Raw genomic sequence first — 19,583 nt, 5'->3', positions numbered from 1 at the left:
TGTAGTTTGCCGATCCCTGCAGTAGAAAAAACACTACCAGGACAGGCACTGGGTCTGGTTTTCCTCCCTGTTGAATCCCAGTATATATAGTACCTAGTCCAGCACTGTCTCTCAATAAACACTTTGAATGAAATGACATACATACATATATATATATATATATATATATATATATATATATATATATATATATAATATAGTTCTGCTCTTCCTTCTCAATCACAGCACTAACTGAACTTGTTGCAATAATGAAAATGCCCTATACCTGTGCTTTCCAATATGGCAGCCACTACATGTAGCTATCATGCACTTGGAATGTGATATGAATTTACATTTTAATTTAAATTGTCACATATGGCAAGTAGGTACAACGTTGGACAGTGTAGCTCTATCACAACCATTTTTCTGATTCATGATCTAACTCTAGCCCCTCTTCCTCCAGGAAGCCTTCCCTGATTGCTAAGGTTAACAGTAACTGTCATTTTAAAAAATGAACCTTCAATGGTCATTTCATTCAATTCAATTCATGGTTTGACCACAGCTATAATAATAGCTAGTGTTTGTTGCGCGTCATGTACCAAACATTGCGATAAGAGCTTCATATGTACAATCCTCATAATAACCCTCTGAAAATAGTTATGTTGCTATTATTACCACATTTTACTATTTTACTAGAAAAACAGAGGTTCAGGGGTCCGTGAAATATCCACAGTTGTGCAGTTCCCAAATGAAGGGAATTCAAATCCCAGTCCACTTGAATCCATAGCTCAAGTTCTTGACCAGTATGATACGCTTATTTAAGAGTAGACACTTATGTTGGTCCTAGTTTCCTACGTGTATATATTTCTATCCTTCAAAAGATCATCCTCTTTCTACATCCTCCAAAGCCAGAGTTGGGCAGAGTGCTGGCTTCCCGTGAAAATTTGTAGTACATAGAATTTCAGAGCGGGAGAACACTTAGTGAAAATCTAACTATCAATCCCTCTTGTATTATGAAGAGGGAATCCGAGGCCCAGAGAACAAAGTGGTATGTCAAAGGTCAGACCATGAGTAAAACTTGCAGATCTAGGAGTGAAGCCCAAGGACATTTTCTCCAAATCCAGTATTTCTCCTTTCATTTACTCATTCCATTCTTCATTATTAAACATCAACAGTGTGCCAGACCATAGGCTGCATTTGGGAGCAAAGCGGTGGCTAGTACAGACACAGCCCTTGCCTTTACATAGTGTACAATCTCTTAGCTAGTAATTGGAAACAGAATCACCCAAATAAACATGTAATTACAAGTTGTAATTACGTATTGATGGTATAGGCTAGAGGTTAAGAGGTTAAACTCTGAAACCAGTCTTCTAGGATTCCAACCTAAGTGCCACTATTTCCTACATGTGTGACTTTGGGAAAACCCATTAATTTCAGTGATTTAATTCCCTCATCTATACATGGTGATAATAAGAGGGCATTATATTAATTCTCAGACACAACTTTCCACATTTTAATATCCCTGAAATGAGTATACATGTCTGGCAATTATTAGTATCTTATGGTTATTACTGGCATTTTGTCTTAGAGGTACATAAAATATTGGTACATACATCTGATTGTGTCTTGGTTTATTTAAAATCTGACTATATATACTGCATACGGTTAATGAGAGAATTAAATGAGATAATATCTGTTAGGTGCTTAGGAGAGTCCCTGGCACATAGTTTGCACAATATAAGGTGTATTATTATTATTATTTACTATAAAGGAAAAATAGAGTGCACTAATAGAGCATAAAGCATGGCAGAAAAATTGAGTCTAGAAGGACAGCGAGAACCTCCTTGAAGCAGTGGTATTTAAGCTGAAACATGAAGGATAAGGCAGAGTGAAGAAAGTGAAAAACAGGGCTTCTAAGAAGTGTGGGGAGGTAGAGAGCTGACTGTTGCATGCAAAGAGAACGGTACTGGTAGAAACTTTATCACATTGGCTGACCATGAACAAGGGTGGAACATTTTACAACATGGATTTTGTATATTAATAACACCCCCAACTCCAACCTAGACTGTGATCACCGTCTTCTTTTTCCATACTTATGTTTGTGGATAACTCATTGGTCATAAGGAACTGTAACAGCTATATGTGATGTCAGAGGGGTAGTAGATTGGGGGAGGGGTCATCACTCTGTGAGGAGTATAAATGTCTAACTATTACATTGTTTTGTGCACCTGAAACTAATTCAAAATAAAATAAAATGCAGGTTGGATTTAATATATATATGTATATATATATGTGTGTGTGTATATATATGTATATATTTAATATATATGTATATACATATATATGTACATACGTATATATGTTGGATTTAATATATATGTATATATGTATATACATATATATGAATATATGTGTATATCTATCGATATGTATGTATAAATATATATCTATATTTAGAAGTTTCATGGATTTAAAAAAAAAAGTAGGATATATATCATTTATGGAGGCCCCCATATATGTTTGCAATATACTTGTTGAATAAAATTAAATACAGACTCTAATTTAAATGCCAGTAGACTATATTTTTGATAATAAATTAGAAGGTGACAGCCTTCATCATTTTTCGCACAATATCCTAGAGACATGTCAAGGTAACTTCCTATATGCAACTTTACAGCATAAGAATTTCGATCTTTCACAACCTCAACCTCTTTCTTTCAAGTTCAGAAGTCAAGATCGTCGTGAACCTCCAGTGGGACTGGCAGGCAAGGTCCCAGGAAGGGAAAGTTTCCACAGGTGCTCTTGTAGCCCATTCCAAGCACCTTGTTTGAGCAATCAGTCCCACTGCTTGCTGTTGTGAGCTCCCTTTATGACTTCCTCTTTGACACAGATTGTCCTTTTTAAAAGGACTGCTGCCCTCTTCCACAACATAACCTTTTATTACACATTGACACCAAAGATAGCAGGCTCCCAAGCAGATATAAAATGGTTTCCCTGCGACTCATAAACGCTGTCACAGACCCACCTCTCTGTTCTACACTTTTCCCTTGTCCTCAGTCCTATTGGGTCCTTGTATTTTTTTTTTTTTTCGAGTCAAGTTATTCTGCAAAACCTTTGTCCAAAGGATTCATACATGCCTCTGAGAATTCTCTGCACATATCTATCAAAGACAGGACACTAGCACACCTCTTGCTAAGCAAACTCTCTCACACACTGACTTCTGAAAACAGTAGCTTGTCACTCAGTCTGGGTCCAAATTCCATCCGTGATACTTAGTAGATATATGACCTTGGGAATGTCAATCAACTACTTTAAGACACAGCTTCTTGTATGGAAAAAGGAAGCAATAATAAATACCTAGAAGCAAAGGGTTGTTATGAAGACCAAGACAGTTATATAGTCTCGGCATGATGCTTGGTATACAGTAAGTGTATAATAAATTGTAGATGTTGTTATTGCTACTCTAGCATTCATGTACCTCTTGATAACTCACCAAAACTCCACCATGATTGTCTTTACACGCTGTATCTGGCCATTGTCTAACACTCCCATCTGCTATATCTAGATAATGAAATGCATCAAATGGATCAATCTGATGAGATAAATGGGCTTTTGTAATTAACATTCCTTTCATGGACTTGGTTTGTTGTTATTGTTTGAATGGCCTTTGTTGGAAATGGCTTTTTAAAAGTTTGATCCCATTATCTTGCATGCCTGAATAATAAGGCACAGGGTTCACTAATTGACAATCAGTGTAGATGACTTTTGTTTAATTCAGGTTCTAGTAAAGATCAGGACCAAGAAATGGCGAGGTGGAGAGCATTATGGATTCTAAGGATCAGAGTGACTTCCTTCATGGAGGATTGATTTCCTCACTTGAAGCTCACAGGAATAATAGCATAGTTGGACATAGACCGATCCTGAACAGATAAAAGATAGAGGTTACTTTAACTGAGTTCAAGAAAGACTAGTGGTACCCAGCTCAAGGGAGAAAGTGACTTTCAGAAGAGAATTAGCTGTACCATAGAAAAATCTTTAGCAAGTACACAGCCCAAGTGATATTGTCATCACTCGGAGAGCCATCCATGGTGCTGACACCAGAACAAAGCATTCAACCCATTGACCAAGGATTGGCATTTCAACAAATGAAACTTGCTCCTCATTCATTCATTCATTCATTCAAGAAAAAATGCATTGATGCAGGAACTGTTTCAATCTCTGAGATACAGAGATTGAAACCAAATGAACCAAGGCCAAGTTTTCATAACACTTACGTTCTCATATACAAATCTCTCCTCACTGGTCTGATATAAAGTTGGCTCTCTCCTGCTTATTTAACTGCACATCTCATCTAGGCACTATTGTGCCTAAACCTGACACATCTGCTACATTACCTAGAAACCCCTCAGGTTACCATCTCCTTCAAGGCAGGGATACTCTCCATCTCTGTGAATTCTTGGACTTTACAACTTCCTAAAATTCTTGTGTCCCTTTAAACTTTAATAATACAGGGCTCAGCAAATAGCAGAGACAATATACGAACATTAGAAACATTTTGTATAAGACGTCTATATGACATAACAACACAGTGTATTTTCATTTTCTTCCTACTGCAAATGAAAAGTGGCTGCGAAAGTCATGAAAATAAACTGAATTTGATGGTGCACAGGACTGAAGTTCACATCAATTTGAAAACAAAATTCAACCTGCTTTAAATGCCATTTACAAATTGCTTCAATCATACACTCTGAGCTATTTGTGCTTAAAAGGTCACACAAACATGAATTTTGAGCTGGAAAATATCTTAGGCATTATTCAGGGTTGTAATTTGTATCTTGCCACTAATTTACTGAATGACACTGGGCAACTTGCTTAACTTCGGTGGCCCTGGGTCTACTCATTAGATCAGACTAGATGATCTCTGTGGACCTTTCTTGTATGAAAAGTATGTTTCCATTAAATTCTTTCTTGAAGAGAAGGAAAATGAAGTTTACAGTATGTGACATGGCCAAGGTCAAATGGCCAATCGGTGGCAAAGTTGGCACTAGGACTAAGAGCCTATGATTTTTTTCATTGCACAAGTTTGAAAGTCACACAGGAGCTAAATGAAAGGCCAGCAGATGTGAATGTCCAGGTTATTATAAGTTTGCTACTAGGTGAACAGGTTCTAGAGGGCAGGCACTATGTCTAATTTTCTTCTCACATAATCTAACATGGTTAAGCTAAGCTAGATAAAAGGTGTCTCATAAAATATTAACTTATTTGAAATATTTCTTGAATTAATTAAGTGAAGACACAAGTGACTGAATAACTGATTATAAAAACGGCATTTAACACTGTGTTTTGAGTGCCCACCATATATTAGGCACAAGTGCATTTTCAATTTGATTTTTCAACTCATTCTCACAACAACCCTGAAGAATAGGAATTAACCTCATAATTTTTACATATATAAAAAATGAGGCTCAAATATGCGAAATGGCTTGCCCAAATCCTTATAACCAGTAAACTTTTGAAAAAGCAAGGATTTCATTCTGTCTTACTCCAAAGAATATTGCAATTCTACTGTGGTTCACTAACTGCTTGAATGAAGAAATAAATAGATAGATAGATTAGTGACTAAATGAATTAGTGTTTTGCTATTACTTGTCTCATGTGGTTCGGGTCATACTGCCCAAGATTTTGTACCCAGAATTTAGTATGTTACCACACATGTGCAGAATTTCAATAAAATGTTTCACAAAACGATTTACCCATACTGATATTCTTAAGAGACAAAGCCTGATCATTTGAACTGTTTGGTGATGCATTTTATTCAAGGATTAGCAAATAGTCCTTGGGTGTTCATTTTCTGGCTTTGGAGAGATAAAGAGTAATGGTCGTCTGTTCTGGTAAGGAGCACAATGCCACCCTCTGGCAACATTTTCAAGTCTTCGCTAAGCCTTCACTAAGGTTCATGATTGGTTTGTTCTCACCCCATCCATTCTTATAATGGTAAATGTTTAATGATTGGCTTCCCAAAGAAAATAAGCCATGGTTCGTAACATTTACTAATTTTGTTGGTCTAAATAACCCCATCACAGCCAGTTTCCAAGCTATCTGCATGACATAACTGAACAATGAGTGGGGAAAAGATGGTAACAAAAACTACCATGAGTCCATAACGCCAGCTCCAGCACACCATGGACCCAATCCACAATCAGCCCTGTGGCTGGTACTAATTGTTGAAATCCCTAGAGAAACACACCTGAGCTGGACTATGGCACACAGCCAGGAAATCATGGCCAGGTTCATCCATGCATCATAACAGTTCTGTGTTCTCCAAGGCATCTCCCCACTTCCCTCCTTCTTCCAACTCAGTGGGGAGAAATGATCCTTCTTGTTGACACAGTCAATAAAGCTTTAAGGCATGATGAGCAATGCTTGGGCAACATGACTTCGCTTAGCCTTATTCATCCCACCCGTAGAAGAAGGGACTTATTTCAGGGAAGCAAAGCCTCCTTTCATGGAGCTAAGGCTTGAATATTCATAGGGCTCGGGGATTTAGTTTTTCCATGACGTCCGCCAATTCTAATTCCTGATGGAAGGTAAAAGCGGGGAGGCCCAGCTCTTCCCTTGGGCTTGGATGTTCCCCGAAACAATCAGACAGATGTGGCCGACAGAGTCTTACGAAGCCCCTTGGTGGCCCTCACAGATCCTCAACTTCCTATGAGTTCTCTTCATTTTATCTTTCCAACTTCAACCCCTGCCACTCCCTTAGTTCTCTCTCTCCAACTCACATGCCCCACATTCTCTAGATAAGAGCACAACTATACTGCTCTCTGCTTTCTGGAACTATTCTAAACTTTCTTCCTCTTTTTTTTTTTTCCCAATCATGAAGTTCCCTCTGCTAAAGCATGCTTCCTATTCACACCCCCTACTGATTACATGAGGCGTGGCAAAACGGACATCTTCTCCATGATGCATCTCTTCAAATCCCCATCTAGAATCCAGTCCTCCCTGTTCTCCAGGGATGAGGCAATTTATTAGCGCCTGTTCTTGATTTATACCATATTGTGTCTTTTATAATAGCTGTATATGACCATATTCATTTTATTCCTATGAAAATGTGAAATCTGTGAAGGCAGGAACATTGTTCAATTTGTCTATGATTTCCCACAGCACTTCACACACAGACTTATGAGTTGTGGAATTAAGAAAATCTTGCTTGAATGGAATCTAATGAATTGAAGTAAATTTTGCAAAGTGGGTCTGAGTCAAGCCCCATGAAATACATATGCAGGGATGTGATGTTCCCATTTCCACTGCTTACTCCTAGATAGTCCCCTAGGTTTGTGCCCTGTGTGACTTGTAAGAGCACAGTGTCATGCTGGGCACTGGGGTTGGAAGGACACAGGGATAAATTAGATACAGCCCCTGGTTTTAAGGAGGTTACATTTTAGCAGTCTAGACAAGTTTCCAAACAATAATTCGGATTTTTAGTCAACAGGGAACTCTGATGATACTCTAGAAGCCTCCATTCTCCTGAGAAGAAATGAAAGATAATGAAGGGAATAGAATTTTGGAAGGGAGACAAGTAAAGGATGGAAGGCATTTCAGGTAGACGGAGGAGACTGAACTTTAGTCGGAAGGTAAAGCGTTGCACGGGGTGTTTGGGGTACGATGTGAGTGTGGGCAGGATGGAGAACGCAGAATGCAGAGGGATACAGTGGGGATGCGGCTGAATGAAAGGGTCAGACCAGAGCATCTAGAGGGCAGGTAACTGGCAACTGCACAGTTCTTGGGGATCCGGTTTCTCTAGAGATGGAAAATATTTACTCTGACTACACATGTAGGCGGGTATGAAGGATGAAAGTAAATAATAGCATGTAAAATTGTTTCCGGGATCATGGGACGGGGAAGTTCCTTCCCTCCCCCTTTTATTATTTTCTGCGAACTATACATATCAGCATTTACGCTAAGTTTTAAAGACACAGAGATGAGCAAGACACGTTTTGAACCCCCTTTTCCCAGCCCCTCACAAAGCTTACCATCTGGTGATAGACCCAGACAGGGAAAGGACAATGACATATGGGGACACGGAGGCTCTGAGAGCAGAGAGGGGGCCCCTTATTCTGGTCGGGGCTGGGGATGGTGAGTCAGGAACGACTGTACAAGGAAGGATGTTTGGGTTGAATGAAATGGAAACAAAAAGGAGCCTTGGTGTCTGAGTGAAGTGGGGGAGAAACGTATTTCAAGGGGGAGGAAACAGCCTGTGAAATAGATGTAAGCATGAGGGAGCATGGTGCCTTCAGGGAGCTGTAAGGATTGCTGGACCTGAAGCCCAGGTTACATGGCAAATAGACGCAGGAGATGAGGTTATGCAAGTCAGCCTGGTTTTGTCAGGATAACGAAATGAACAAACATGGCTGCTGGGCCTTTTATTGTTTGTGTGGAACATGAGAGGACTATTTGGGAGGAAGAGTGTTTAGAACCTTGCTACATCAAAGGTAGTCCTCAGGGTGGAAGCATTAACGATAGCTGGCAGCTGGTTAGACATTCAGAATGGGAGGCCCCGCTCTAGACCTACTGAGGCTTGAAAAGCTTTGGTGAAGAACACAGGCTCCTGATTTTAAATCCTGGCTGTCATCTGTTGGAGATTGACTTTGGTCCTCTCACCCTTCTCTGGGCATCAATATCAGCAGCAATAAAGTTGAGAAGGCCATCCCAGTGAATTCTAGTGACATTTTCAGGTTTATGTTTTAGTGTGTGTGTGTGTGTGTGTGTGTGTGTGTGTGTGTGTGTGTGTGTAATTCTACGGGATATTGATGGAAAAACTGCTCACTTTCAAAATTTGCTAACCCACGCCTACTCCCTAGATTACCCACAGTTTGGAATTATGCACTCAAGCTTGTGGCTAAAGGGGAAAAATCATTAGAAACCATGAACTTGAACGTGAAGGCAGGTCAGCTGGGAAATAAGGTCTCACCCTCAGCACCCACCACTCTGCCTAGCTGGAGTTTCATGGAGGGATACAGAGAAAAGATCCCTTCTGTTCTGTCCCACCAACAATCTTGCCTCCTTTTTAAGGAAAGAAAAAGGAAAAAAAAAAAAAAAGGGAAACCTACAGGACCAGATCCAGAGGCACACAATTCCACAAAGGTTTACCTGGCTGTCGGGTAAGAATAATCGTGTGTGCGCGCGCGCACGTGCACTAAGGGTATAGGGACAATGCTTAAGATGACAGTGCCTTAAAGCCCAAATGTCTTAATTAGGAGAAAAAGATTCAGCTGTCTGGTAAAACGGCACACTAGAGCTGCATTGCATTTTCCGAATAGCTTCCCTAATAGGCCTGCGTAAAGGCTGCAAAATGTGTCTGAACAGGCTCCCAACTAAAGGATAAGAGGCCATGGTGGTTAGAAAGTCAAATCCTGGTGACTGCAGAGACACAAGGGTTAGCCTGGAGAAGCCCTCCCCTTACTCCTGGAGCCCAGTGAGAAACGGAAGAGAACTTGGAGAGAGGGACACTAGGCCATTGAGACTCCTTGGCTCTGTGCAGAGGCTGCCCTGTAGCATTCAGTCATGAGCTTCCCAGGCAAGATCGCCAGCCTCTTGTTATCGGAGGGAGGGCTGAAGTTCTGGAGAAAATATCCCAACACAGATTGGAGGAAGGAGCAGAGGACCAGGAGCAGAAGGAGGCTGCTAACAAGTTTCATGTCTACCTTGCTTTGTGAACTTGGCAAGTCTCTTCTTCTCTCCAACTCCTGTGTCCCTGTTTGTGGACATTTATCACTGCCACTTACTGAGCAAGAAATATAATAAGGTATCGAACATTTTCTAAGCACTGACTATAAAGAAAATATTGTCTCATGGGTATAAAGATCATCTACATGTTGCTGACGCACACATTTCTATCTCCAGGTAAGACCGCCTCTTTGTATTCAACTTTTGGATCCCAGTGCCCATCTTCCTTCTCTGCCTCAGGTTTAGTAGTCACCTTGAACTTATATACAAAACAGCACTTTTGATCTCCCTCACCTCAACCCTGAGCCTCCTACAGCTCTCCCCCACCAGGCCCCAGCTTCAGTAAATGGTAAATCGTTTTGTCCCATTGTTCAGACAGAAAAATTTGTAATCATCTTTGACTATTCACTATTTCTCACCTCTCATATCCAATAACAAATTCTGCCAAGTTCACACTCTAAATATATCCAGAAATGGATCATTTCTCACATCTTCTCCCCTAACCCACCCCCATGGCCCAAGCTACCCCCAACTCTTACTGAGATGAGAATAGAGCCCTGAATGCCAATTTACCACACAGCAGCCAGAGCAATCCTGTTGAAATATAGGTCCCATCCTGCTGCTCCTTTGCTCAGAATCCTCCAATAACTTCCCATCTCATTTAGAGTGAAATCCAAAGTGCCTACCACCCTATAAAAGGCCCCAAAATGTCTGCATCAGAGCCATTCTCTTCCCAAGTTTGACTCCTGCTCTCCTCCGCTCTCGCTCCCCTCCAGCCGTGGGGGTCTCCTGTTAGTGCTGTGCTGAACCAATGGCACGTTCCTGTGCTCCTGCCACAAAGCACTGGCCCTGGCTGGTCCCTCTGCCTCCAAATTCTTCTCCCAGAGTGTGGCATGGCTCCCTCCATCCCCTTCTGAAAGTGCCTGCGTAAATGTCATCTTCTCAGAGGAGCCCTCTCTGATCACTCGGTGGCCTAACAGCTCCACTCCCACTCTCAGCTTAGCAGTCCGTATGCTTTGTGCTCTCCCCCCAGTGTTTATCATCACCTGACAGAGGAGTTTCCTTTGTTTGTTTGTCTATTGCAGCAGTGTCCAATGGAACTTGGCACAATAAGGGAAATGGTCTATATCTGAGTTGTACAAGAGGTAGCCACTGAGCACATGTAGCTGTGGCACACTTGACACATGGCTGATGTGACTGCAGAAGTGAATGTTTATTTTTATTTAATTTTTGCTAAGATAAATTTAAATAGCCACATGGGGCTAATGACTACCATGTTAGTTGGCACACATATAATATCGTTCTAGAATATAAACTTAATTAGGGCATAGATTTTTGCTTATGCTGTTCATTGCTGTATCCCCAGTGCCTAGAGAAGAGCCTGGCTATGCCATTAATACCTGTCGAATGGATGAATAGATGAATGCTAGGAGCTTTCCATGCATCATTGCATTGAATTGTAACAACAGCCTTGTGGGATAGATGCTATTTTCACTCTCTGGTACTCAGAGAGGAGAAGTGTCCTGCTAAAGGACACCCAGATAGTGTGCATCCTATGCCTAATATCTCCCCATTTAAGATGAAAACGTTCTGGGGATCTAATGTGCAACACAGTGAACACAATCAACAATAATGTATTATACACTTGAAAGGTGCTAAGAGAATAGATCTTAAATGTTATAATCACAAAAGAGTGATATGTGAGGTGATGGAGGTGTGAACTCACTATTGTGCTCATCATTTAAGACTATATGTGTGTATAAAGTCGTCACGCTGTACACCTTAAACTTACACCATGTTATATGTCAATCACAGCTCAACAAACCTGCAAAAATGGTACAGAACACCCAGCTGGTAAGAGGCAATGGGACCTGAGCTCAGGGGTGTCTGGTGACATCCAGACACTTCACTAGAGGTGAACTAGATGCTCTCTGCGGTCCTTTCTAACTCTGAGATCCCATGGTCTTACGAGAATTTTCTCCTTGCCAGGCAATGACAACCCACAGTTTAAGCACCAGTTGGATTGACAGACCTTTCCATGAAGTCCCTTGTCCACTGCTCAAAAGCCATGATTCTTCAGGCAGAAGAAGCCTGCATCATCCTTCAAAATGTACCACCCCTCCCTCTCTCCCCAGCCCTGTGCCGTTGCTCACCGGTTTCGGGGTCGCAGAGCTGCTCACAAGCATCTGTCGTCCTCTGTCCACAAAGGTCCCTCACCCACGGGGAGGTGGCATTGATCTGGTAGTACAGTGACAGCTTGGCTGGGTTCAACCAATCGGAGATGTCCAGGTAGCTCCCCTCACTCACCACAAAGCTGCTTCCTGTGGATGAACAGAGACAAAGACGGCTGTTTGCTCCTGGCAGTGAGGGCCCAGAAGGGTCTCGCTGCTGACGCCACAGCCAGGAACACAATCGGGGGCATACAAGTCATCCCCATTCCAAGGTCCCCTGTTCTCATCTCTCTACACACATTGACGGAACATTTGTAATGTGTCAGCCGTGGTGTCAGCAGCCAACAGCGACAGAGACGAATCAGAAACAAGAGACATTTTAGCCTCGTGGTGAAGAGTCATACTCTTAGGATTGAGAGAGACGTAGTTTCCAATCCTGGCTCCATCCTTACCAGCCATTGATTTGGGATGACTCCCTCAATGCCTCTGGGCCTTGCTTACATCATCTGTAACTGGGAATGTTAATGGAACCTACCTCATAGGGTTACTGTGAGAATGAAATAAATGGATGCAGATAGAGTGCTTCGCCACTATGTGACCTATCCTTGTAAAGAATAATTCAATGTGAAAATTTAAAAGAAAAAGAAAGCTAATGTCCCTGTCACCTAGGCATGTCCTCAGCAACAGGGGCCACTAATGCCCACAGGAGCCAGGTGGGTGAATTAATGGGACAGATGGGTTGAGTGTAAGGGGAATAGCATCCTGCCCTCGTGGCTTAGCTTTTTTTTTTTTTTCCCCTGAGAGAAAGAGAGATTTTCAAAGAAATCTTTAGCACCTCTAAGGGGTGGGGGAGGGGGTGGCGGGTGGGGAGAAGAGCAGCAGTTATGCAATGGAAAATGCCCTAATGCTGGGAACAATAGGGAAAGATGGAGTTTGGCACTTCAGGTTCCATCAAAAGGGAGCAGCTGCAGCTTAGCTATAGCCAGCTGTTGCCCAGTGGGTCGAAAGGTCAGTGGTACCGGAACTTCAGATTTTCTTCACGGGTGACTGAAAATGCAGATTTTCAGTTTTATATACCACATATTAGTGAAATCATATGGTTCTTGATTTTTCCTGTCTGACTTATTTCGCTTAGCATGGTAATCTCCAGATCCATCCATGTTGTATATAGATGATGTATTACAGAATTGTACACCTGAAATCTACGTAACTTTGCTAACAACTGTCACCCCAACAAACTTTAATTTAAAAAAAAGAAGAAATGCAGATTTTTTTATTGTCATCAACCAATTTTTAAACGACGGCTTACCATTTTTTCTTGAACATTTATGTAGGTAAAACAAAAGACCCTAGCTTTGAAATTTATGTTCTAAAATGCTCTTCAACTCACACACACAAGAATACATATGAATGCACATATCCATCTATGTATCTCTGTGTGTGCGTGTGTATATAAATATAAATACAAACACAAACACAAACATATATATATATATATCTGTGTGTGTGTGTGTATACTGGGGGTGACAAAAAAAGGTACATAAGTAGACACTTTGGTCACCATTGTTCAAGCAGTAATTCGCCGTAATCAGAAGTGTCTGGAAGCTGATGGTAACCACTTTGAGCACTTCCTGAAATTGCAGAAGTCAAACGTGACTTGTATTCCTCTTTTGTTATCGGTATATATTGAATATTACAATTTTAATACTTTTCCTTTCTTAAAATGTGTATGCATTTTTTGGTTCCCTCTGTATATATACACACAGATACATATATGGATTACATACACACTGTGTTTCCCCGAAAATAAGATCTAGCCAGATAATCAGCTCTAATCCATCTTTCGGAGCAAAAATTAATATAAGACCTCGTCTTATTTTACTATAAGACAGGGTCTGATATGATATGATACGATATGATATGATATGATATGATATATGATATGATATGATACCAGGTCTTATATTAATTTTTGCTCCAAACGATGCATTAGAGCTGATTGTCCAGCTAGGTCTGATTTTTGGGGAAACACAGTATACGCACATAAATATATTACTTAAAGGGCAAACAACAGAAGTCCATTCAGAGTGGCTGCATACTGGGTGAGTGTATGTATATAGCAAAATAGCAAAGGCAGAATTGTACAGGGGAAACACAGTTCAAACAGCACCAGGCTCCACAGAATTGGAATAGAATGCTGTTGTAGACGCATGGCAGATGAGGGGCCTCACCAGCAGGAGATCTTAAATCATTTCATAATTAACGTGATTCAGCTTTTCTCCCTGCCTTTTCTTCTATCACACTATCCACCAATAAAATCTTTCCATGTATGCGATTCAAACCTTCAAAGTAAGGAGTCAGCTAATAGGCACCATATGGCTTTAACAGCAACCTCTCAGTCAGGTCACATCAGACCCTGCTGACGGACCAATGGTTGGGATCTGCTTAGCTCTGGTGTCTAGCTGTGTCCACTGGGCAATGGCCAGCGAGGTGGAATCACATCAGACCTTACCTGGCTGCCCTGAGGAGCTAAGATGACCTGAAAAGGGTAAGGGCGTGGCAGGCAATGTTATCTTCTCTAACTTGCACACGTTATGATTTATATCATCCTATAGAATAAATTCCTAAAGGGAAAGCACAGTGGACGACGTGATTTTGGGTGAGGATGAAAGAGGAGTCTACGCAAAGCAAAATAAGTAGATAGCATCAGGCTCAGCGATAAGAAAATGACCACATTTGAAGTTGGCCTTAAAATCCTTGGCAGCTAAACAAAAAAGAATAAGTCTGCTGGATTCCATATTTCAAATTTCTGGCAAGGGAAGATATGCAAATCTATCTGCAAAACCATATTTTCCCCTCTGGAACTAAGCCCAAAGCAGAAACATGTCACATGGGTCCCTGTGCAAGGCACTGAGCACCAGTATCGACTACAGATTTTTCTTTTAAAAAGCACAGTCATGCTGTTTAAACGGATAATTTTTATATTTATTCTCACTAAAGACTGAGGGATGGATATTGAATTGTGTCCCAGGCATGAGTTTGGCTAATCCCACTGCTTCAGGAAAGCTACACAGTGCGGTGATAAAGAGAATAGAGTCAGCAAGCCCAGTATTCAGACCTTCACTCTGCTGCACACTCGCCCTATACATGTGGGAAAGAAAACAAATCGATAGTCATCTCATATGAAAAATGTGGGTCCCAACTCCCTCCTCACAGGGTTATTATAAAGATTAAACGAGACACTGTGTTTGTCTTAGGTGGGACTCCCCAGAAATCGGACTCAAAGGCAGAGACTGGCGTGCAGGAGGTTTCTGGGTATACTCTTGTGAAGGGATGAATAAAGAGGGATGAGACAGAGCGAGGAGCCAAACAGCCCTGAGGCATTGCCCTCAGCTCCTCCTCTAGGGAGCTCTGGAGCTGGGATGGCCCTTCGGAGTCTTCCAAATCAAGATAAGGATGTCAGACCATTGTATTTCAACCTTCGCCAGGCATAGGCTGTGGGCCATGCCTGGGGAAGAGACATGAACTTCGGTGAAGTGGTCTGTTTCAATGGAGCACATTTCTCCAAGAAAGACTTGGAGCAATTGGTCAAGCACCAACGTTCCTGGCAGCTGGGGAAATGAGTGCCTACAGTTCCAAGGAGAGATGTGGACACAGCCAATCCCCATATGACATTCACTACAATACGTGAAATCCCTGGCACATTGTGAAATCTCAACTCACAGGAGCTATTGTGACTATAACTTGGATTTCTTACAAACTTGGAAGCTTTGAATGCAATACCAGTTCATGCAATACCAGCTACCGCAAAAGCTGGCGATCCTCACCTTCTATAAAAAGATGTTCTACCAAGGTATACGTTGCTTTAATGGCAGAAGGGCGTTACTGTCCTTTGAATGTCCTCTCTGTCCTAGTCCCTGAGGTGAGTATGTTATATATGCTGCGTGTTAATCCTTATAAAAGCCTTGCAGGATAAGTGTTCCCCATTTTTACAGAAGACAGCATGGGGTTCAGCAAGAAACTGATTTACCCAAATGTGTACAACTAGTAAGTGGCTAAAGTGGAAACAGAACCCAGGTGTTTTCAGCATCCAAAGCTGGGACCCGGCCATTATTCCAGCCTGTGGTGATAAGCAGAGGCTTTGGTTGGGTTGATGCCTTTGGTGGTCCTCCCTCCTCTGGTAGTCTGTGCCTTCCCCGTCCATGCATACCCTGAGGTATTGGACAGCTTAGGCTTTCTGTGCTAGACCGTGGTTTCCTGCAGGGAAGAGGTCATGGCTTACCCAGGATTCTTATCAATCAAGCCCTCAGTACAATTTCTGGCACATACCAGGAGATGAATGAATATATGTGGAGTGAATTAATGAAATCAAAGTTCCAGGCTCGATGAGAGGGAAGCTCAACTTACTTCCTCATGGGATTGAGAAGCAGCAATGCCTCCACAGTGACCCCAAAGTTAATGCTTTTCACCCTGTGAGAGCCGGAATACAGAATGAGCTCTTCAGAGTCTCCCCAGTTCCAAACCAACACTTGAACTGCACTCTCATGTCCCCTAAGCTCTCGTTCACACCATGGGCTTGTGATGTGGCTGATTTAAGTACAGGTGCTAAAGGGACTCCGTGGGAAGAGGCCAGGATACAGGGCACAGAGATGACACACCAGGTAGTGAAAGGAAGTAACTGTGCAAAATGGACTCCCCAAGACTTACTCCATGTGTTCATTTTAACCAACATTTACTAAACCCCTTAACGCATCAGGGATAGATATAGAAAATGAGAAACAGACTGAACACTTCAAGAATATTATGGACTAAGAAGGGAGATCAAATGTGCACAGATAACTATAACACAACCTTCAGTGTGTAAGAGCTACCTGAAAGGGGTGGGCTTGTCCTTGGAAATAATGAGAAGTAGAAAAGGGTGTCAGAGAAGAATCACTGAAAGTTGTCCTTTCAGCCATGTTACAGATAGATTCATTCATTCATTCATTCATTCATTCATTCATTCATTCATATGCTTGTTAATTTAACAGAGTACTTAGTATGTACCATGCCCTGTCCCAGGATTTGAATAAGTAAAATATGGTATCTGTCTGCTGAGAACGTAAAGTTCAGAACAGGAGCTCAGAGACGCCAAATCGAAGGCAAAGCGTGTGTTTTGTTCCTCCTTTCTTATTCTCCCACCTAGATTGCATGTCTTTTTAAAATTATTCATGTATTTCAGTCATAGTTGACGTCATTTTATTGTATATTATTTTATATTAGTTTCAGGTGTATAGCACAGTGGGTAGACCTTTGTATAATTTATGCAGTGATCTCTATTATAGACTGCGAATCTCTTAAAGGTAAACACCAGGTCTTATTTAACTGCATTTTCCGTACAGCTTAGGATCTAGTGGAGGTGCAGACGATGTTGACGGGTGTGTGTGTGTCGAGAAAGAGAAAAAGACAGAGAGAGAGAGAGAGAGAGAGAGAGAGAGAGAGAGAGAGAGAGAGAGAGCGAGCAGCTCAATAAGGTCAAAGAGAGGCAGACAAGCAACTCTCTCTGGCTAAATTCTAGCATTACTTTGGGATTAAACACATAGGAATGAAAATGTGTTATTCCATGTGTCTCCCATTTCTCTAGTTTTCCAATGGACCCCTGTTTTACTTCCTTGGCTTGACATCAAAAGTACCCACGTTTTTCTGGGTGCTGTGAAATTCTTCTTTGTACTCAAATCGATCTCCCATGAGAGTAAGGACTGTGAAACAAACCTTTGCCAAAATCCCAACTTCAAAATGTCATGTTTCCTTATTTTAAATATATATGTGTGTGTTTTTCTCCCACTGGCTTATGGGAATATACATCATCTAATTAGCCAAATGGATTTTCAGTTCAGCCCAATCATTTCCTTATCTAGCATCTGAAGCTTGCCATTGCTCAGGGGACCACACGGACACAAAGGTCCTCATTAACTCTGATCTTCAATTACACTGATTATAAGCCTGTTTCTGTAATTGTGCAGCATAGATCAGGGGTGAGCTGGGGAGCTCAGACCACTCCGTCGTGTTCTGGGAAAAGCCAGAGGCACGTCGGCCCCCAAAGAAACAGAAAGCCACAGATGAAAACTAAAAATACCACGGAAGGAGGTATCACCATGCCAAATTGCCTGGAGAGCCAGACAGCAACTTCAAATCCCTCTCGTTACATCTCGAATCAGGAGACAGACCTTTGAGAACCATGGACGGGAGGTTTCAAAAGACAGTTCTGGACACTGGTAAATGGAAGAGCAGAGGAATGAAAGACTACATGGATGAAAGATGGTTTTCACAAATGAAGCTCATAAAAATTTTCTAGCCAAAAGTATTCACCTCTCTCTTTTTCTTCCCCCTTTCTTTGGGTGCAAAGTAATTAAAGATTTCTTTTCTTCTGTTATATCGTGTGTCCCCCAGATTCCATCTGTCAGGGTCTTAGACCTGGGGAAAATGTCTTTCTAGGACACAGGAAAAACAAACTGTGATGAAGCAGAAATGAGGAGCCCATCTACTTCCCACCTAATTGACCCAGGAAGGCTGTACCCAACCCACCTCTCTGCCCAGTCCAGAGTCTCCAGTCAGGCTTGAATACATTCCACCACCTGCCATCGACTGAAAAAATTTAAGGAGTGAGCAACCCAACTCTGCAAACACAAGGTGAAAAGCAACAGTTTGAGCATTTGCGAGAGCAGGCAGAGACTACTTAGATAGGTGGGAGCTCTCAGTCTCTGACAGAACTCTCTAGCGTCCCAAGATAGAGGGCATTCTCCTACAACTATCTCTGAGAGAGCCATCAGCCACCCACTTACCCCCATGCTTTCACCTCATGATCTTCTCCTAGCTCTCTTCCTTTCTGCCATTTTCTTTCCCTTTTCCTTAGATCAACTTTAATTTATTGCTCTGTATCGTCTCTACTTGTTATGGGCTGACCTGTGTCTACCCCAAAATTCGTATGCTGAAGTCTTAACCCCCAGTACCTCAGAATGTGACTGTATTTGGAGACAGGGTCTTTGATGAGGTAAATAAGGTTAAATAAAGTCATTAGGGTGGGTCCCAATCCAATAGGACTGGTGTCCTTATAACAAAAGGAAATTAGGACATAGACACACACACACACACACACACACACACACACACACACGAAAGACCATGTGAAGACACAGGGAGAAGACAGCCATCTATAAGTCGAGGAGAAAGGTCCTCAGAAGAAACCAACCCTGCCAACACCTTGATCTCAAACTTCTAGCTCCAGAACTGGGAGAAAATAAATTCCTGTGGTTCAAGCCACACAGTCCATGGTACTTAGAGCCCTAGCAAACTAATACACTACCCCTGTGTTATTTGACAGATATCTATCTCTTAAGCCTGCAATTTTCTCCATGTACCAACCTGTATTTTGTGCCATGGATCCCTCTGGATCACTTCTCAGAATAAAGTTTCCAAATGTGTAAAACATGATGCATAGTATCTCAAAGGAAACCACAAAACTGAAAGAGTTCTATCCGTGGAGCCCCCAGCAGTTCATGGCGTCCAGGATAAAAACCGTAGTCTGAGCTAAGTTATTTTCATCCGTTCCACAGTTACCCAGTCTGCTGCCTAACCGGTTGCAAACACATCCCAAATCACTGCATGGGGCGAGGGAATGGGGTTATAATGGATACGACGCCCTGATAAAGTGTGTGAGTGAGATGCAAATGA

At 41.8% G+C, this 19,583-nt stretch overlaps 1 protein-coding gene across 4 annotated transcripts in view; it reads right to left on the bottom strand.

The window, feature by feature from the left end:
* The window catches only part of ASTN2 (astrotactin 2), an 839,436-nt gene that overhangs the window by 462,617 nt on the left and 357,236 nt on the right, over positions 1 to 19,583 (bottom strand). For all 4 annotated transcript variants that reach the window (XM_074330924.2, XM_019731189.3, XM_074330925.2 and 1 more), the window contains one exon: positions 11,856 to 12,023. In XM_074330924.2, the coding sequence (XP_074187025.2) occupies positions 11,856 to 12,023 (168 nt within the window). The remainder of the gene's footprint in view (positions 1 to 11,855; positions 12,024 to 19,583) is intronic.

Source organism: Rhinolophus sinicus, chromosome 16 (genome assembly GCF_057876585.1).
Source record: "Rhinolophus sinicus isolate RSI-liver-muscle chromosome 16, RSI-T2T, whole genome shotgun sequence".
Classification (NCBI taxonomy): Eukaryota; Metazoa; Chordata; class Mammalia; order Chiroptera; family Rhinolophidae; genus Rhinolophus; species Rhinolophus sinicus.
The sequence above is the reverse complement of the archived record's forward strand: the minus strand, read 5'-3'. Positions and strand labels throughout refer to the sequence as shown.